The sequence below is a fragment of the Triplophysa rosa genome, linkage group LG12, assembly GCF_024868665.1.
Source record: "Triplophysa rosa linkage group LG12, Trosa_1v2, whole genome shotgun sequence".
Taxonomy (NCBI): domain Eukaryota; kingdom Metazoa; phylum Chordata; class Actinopteri; order Cypriniformes; family Nemacheilidae; genus Triplophysa; species Triplophysa rosa.
The window spans coordinates 1,357,817-1,360,472 of NC_079901.1; the positions used below are offsets into that span (position 1 = coordinate 1,357,817).

At 36.7% G+C, this 2,656-nt stretch overlaps 1 protein-coding gene across 1 annotated transcript in view; it reads right to left on the minus strand.

Moving 5' to 3' along the window:
- Positions 1–2,503: 2,503 nt before the first annotated feature.
- Positions 2,504–2,656, minus strand: part of LOC130563183 (polyunsaturated fatty acid lipoxygenase ALOX8-like) — a 6,071-nt gene continuing 5,918 nt past the window's right edge. Inside the window, exon 12 of the mRNA XM_057348612.1 lies at positions 2,504–2,528. Coding sequence (XP_057204595.1) covers positions 2,504–2,528 — 25 coding nt within the window. The remainder of the gene's footprint in view (positions 2,529–2,656) is intronic.

Below are 2,656 nucleotides of genomic sequence, written 5' to 3' on the forward strand. Positions count from 1 at the left end.
AGATTTTAGCCAGTCCACTGCAACAGTGTTTCAAATTTAAAGAGTACTTTCAACTTTAAGCTCAATTTTATTTCCAGGTAGTTAATTAATTAAATTAAGTGAATAAATTGACACATGAATGGTCTGATAAGACTAATATAACATATAGTAAAATTAAAATATGTAAATTATCATTTGCATGAGAACATTGTTTTTTATTTCATCTGAATTAATATTAATCTAAATTAAATATAAAATAAATTGTTATATTATAACCAAACACAAACCTGAAGTCAACTTTGGGCCAGGCACGTGCGTCCAATGAAATCCTGTATACTGTAGGTTTGCTTGGCCATCAGCATCATGGGTTAAATTCTTAGTTAATACTTTAAAATACACCTTAAATGCACTGTATCTCTTGGCAAAATTCATAAAGGTAATCTAACTCGAAATCTGTAGAGAATGGAAGTTTATGCAGTTTGATCTCAAACTCTTAGATTCACTTTTAGTACAGCAAACAACCAAAACACATACAATACGATCAGAAGGAGAGGTGTACTGCAACAGAGCCATAAAATCAGAGCTGTCAATGAACAAAACGTCAGACCTGCGAATAAACTGCTCTGCCGACAGACAGATTGATAAACAGCCAGACCAGCTGACAGCAAGAAAAGAGGCTGTTTAATAGAGGAGGAGGAGAGTGACAAACTGCCATTCATGTCATAATGAGGCAACCTGACAACAGCTCTGCTCTTAATTACCCAAGCTGCCACCTCTGAGTGAGTTAGCACATCACACACACACAGAGCCTTTCAACACACTTTCCTCCATAGACTCGCACACATGCACTTGAACTAATAGTGTACTTACTGTAGGGCCGTATCGTTTGATGTATGGGTCCTTATATTTAGTGCACAGGTTATACTGTCCTGAGTTATGGATGCATGTTGGCGCTCCATCTTTTCATAGATTGGTCATCTGTCACTTCTGATGCAGGTCCACCTCACTCTCATGTCATTCCAAACCTGTATGACTTTCTTTCTTCTGCAGAACACAAAAGAAGAAATTTTGAAGAATGTCGGTAACCAAACAACATCGTCCCTCATTGACTTCCATTGTATGGACACAAAACCACTGAGACATTTCTCAAAAGATCTTCGGTTGTGTTCCACAAAAGAAAGAGTCATTTACAGATTGAGTTGGTCATCTGATGATCTCATCACTTTTTTCTAATATCTTCCCTGTTATGGGTGAGGGAGGTTATACAGAGGTTTCAGATTAAACGATAGAAAGCTATTAACTCTTTAATTGGCGGTTATAGTGTACCGAATAAACACTAATACTAAATCCCCCCCACCTCTTCTCCTCTCTTTGCTCCCGGAAGCCTGGACAAAGTCATTCTAAAACCCTTTAATTAGTGCCCGTGCACCCCTCACACACACAAATGCACACAAGTGTGTTTCACAATATTAGTAAGGACATCCTCCATTGTTTTCATACCAGGCTAATGATGTTTTCGATTACCTAACCCTCACTCAATCCTGCTGACATTAGATGTAAAGTAAACATGATTTGGCTGGTTTATAAGTATTTATTTGCATTTACTAAAGAGCACCACCTGAAATCTTTCACTGTATTTGTGAGGACACATTATTATTTGAAGTACTTAAAGTTTGCAGTGCTTTACCGTTATTGCAGATTAAGTTTTAAGAAGGAAATTCCTGCATGCTTGGTATACTGTAAGTACACTTGCAGTTTAGTGCGTGTAATCCATGTTTGTTAAATATATAGTTTTGTATATTTTTCCTAAATGATGGTGAGTTCTGTGAAAGAAGGCTGTCAGGGAGTTTTTGGGAGTAGGGTCACGATGATGAACACAGAGAAAGATATTTGGAAGAATGCTTGTAACCAAACACTTCTTGTCCACCATTAACTACTATATAGGAAAAATAGCTTAACATAAAAATAACACAAAAGGAGATATTTCGAAGAATGTATGAAAGCAAACAGTTCTGGGGCACTTCTGACAACCATTGTCATTTTTATGTGGTAGTCAATGTTGGCCTAGTACTGTTTGGTTACAAGCATTTTTCCAAATATCTTTCTCTGTGTTCATCAAAACAAAGAAATGTATACAGATTTGGAACAACGCGAGGGTGAGTAAATGATGACAGAATTTTTGGGTGAACTGTCCCTTTAACTTCCGGTAGACCTCCACAAAAAATCAATAACTGTTGAGTAGTTTTAATTTAATACAATGAATATGCAATAAAATATTAATCTAAATTAATATTAATATAAATTAAATATAAAATAAATTGTTATATTATAACCAAACACAAACCGGAAGTTAACTTTGGGCCAGGCGCGTGCGTCCAATGAAATCCTGTATACTGTAGGTTCTCCTTGCTTGGCCATCACCATCATGGATTCTCTTGGCAAAATTCATAAAGGTAAACTAACTCGAAATCTGTAGAGAATGGAAGTTTGAGATTCACTTTTAGTACAGCAAACCACCAAAACACTATACGATCAGAAGGAGAGGTGTACTGCAACAGAGCCATAAAATCAGAGCTGTCAACGAACAAAACGTCAGACCTGCGAATAAACTGCTCTGCCGACAGACAGATTGATAAACAGCCAGACCAGCTGACAGCAAGAAAAGAGGCTGTTTAAT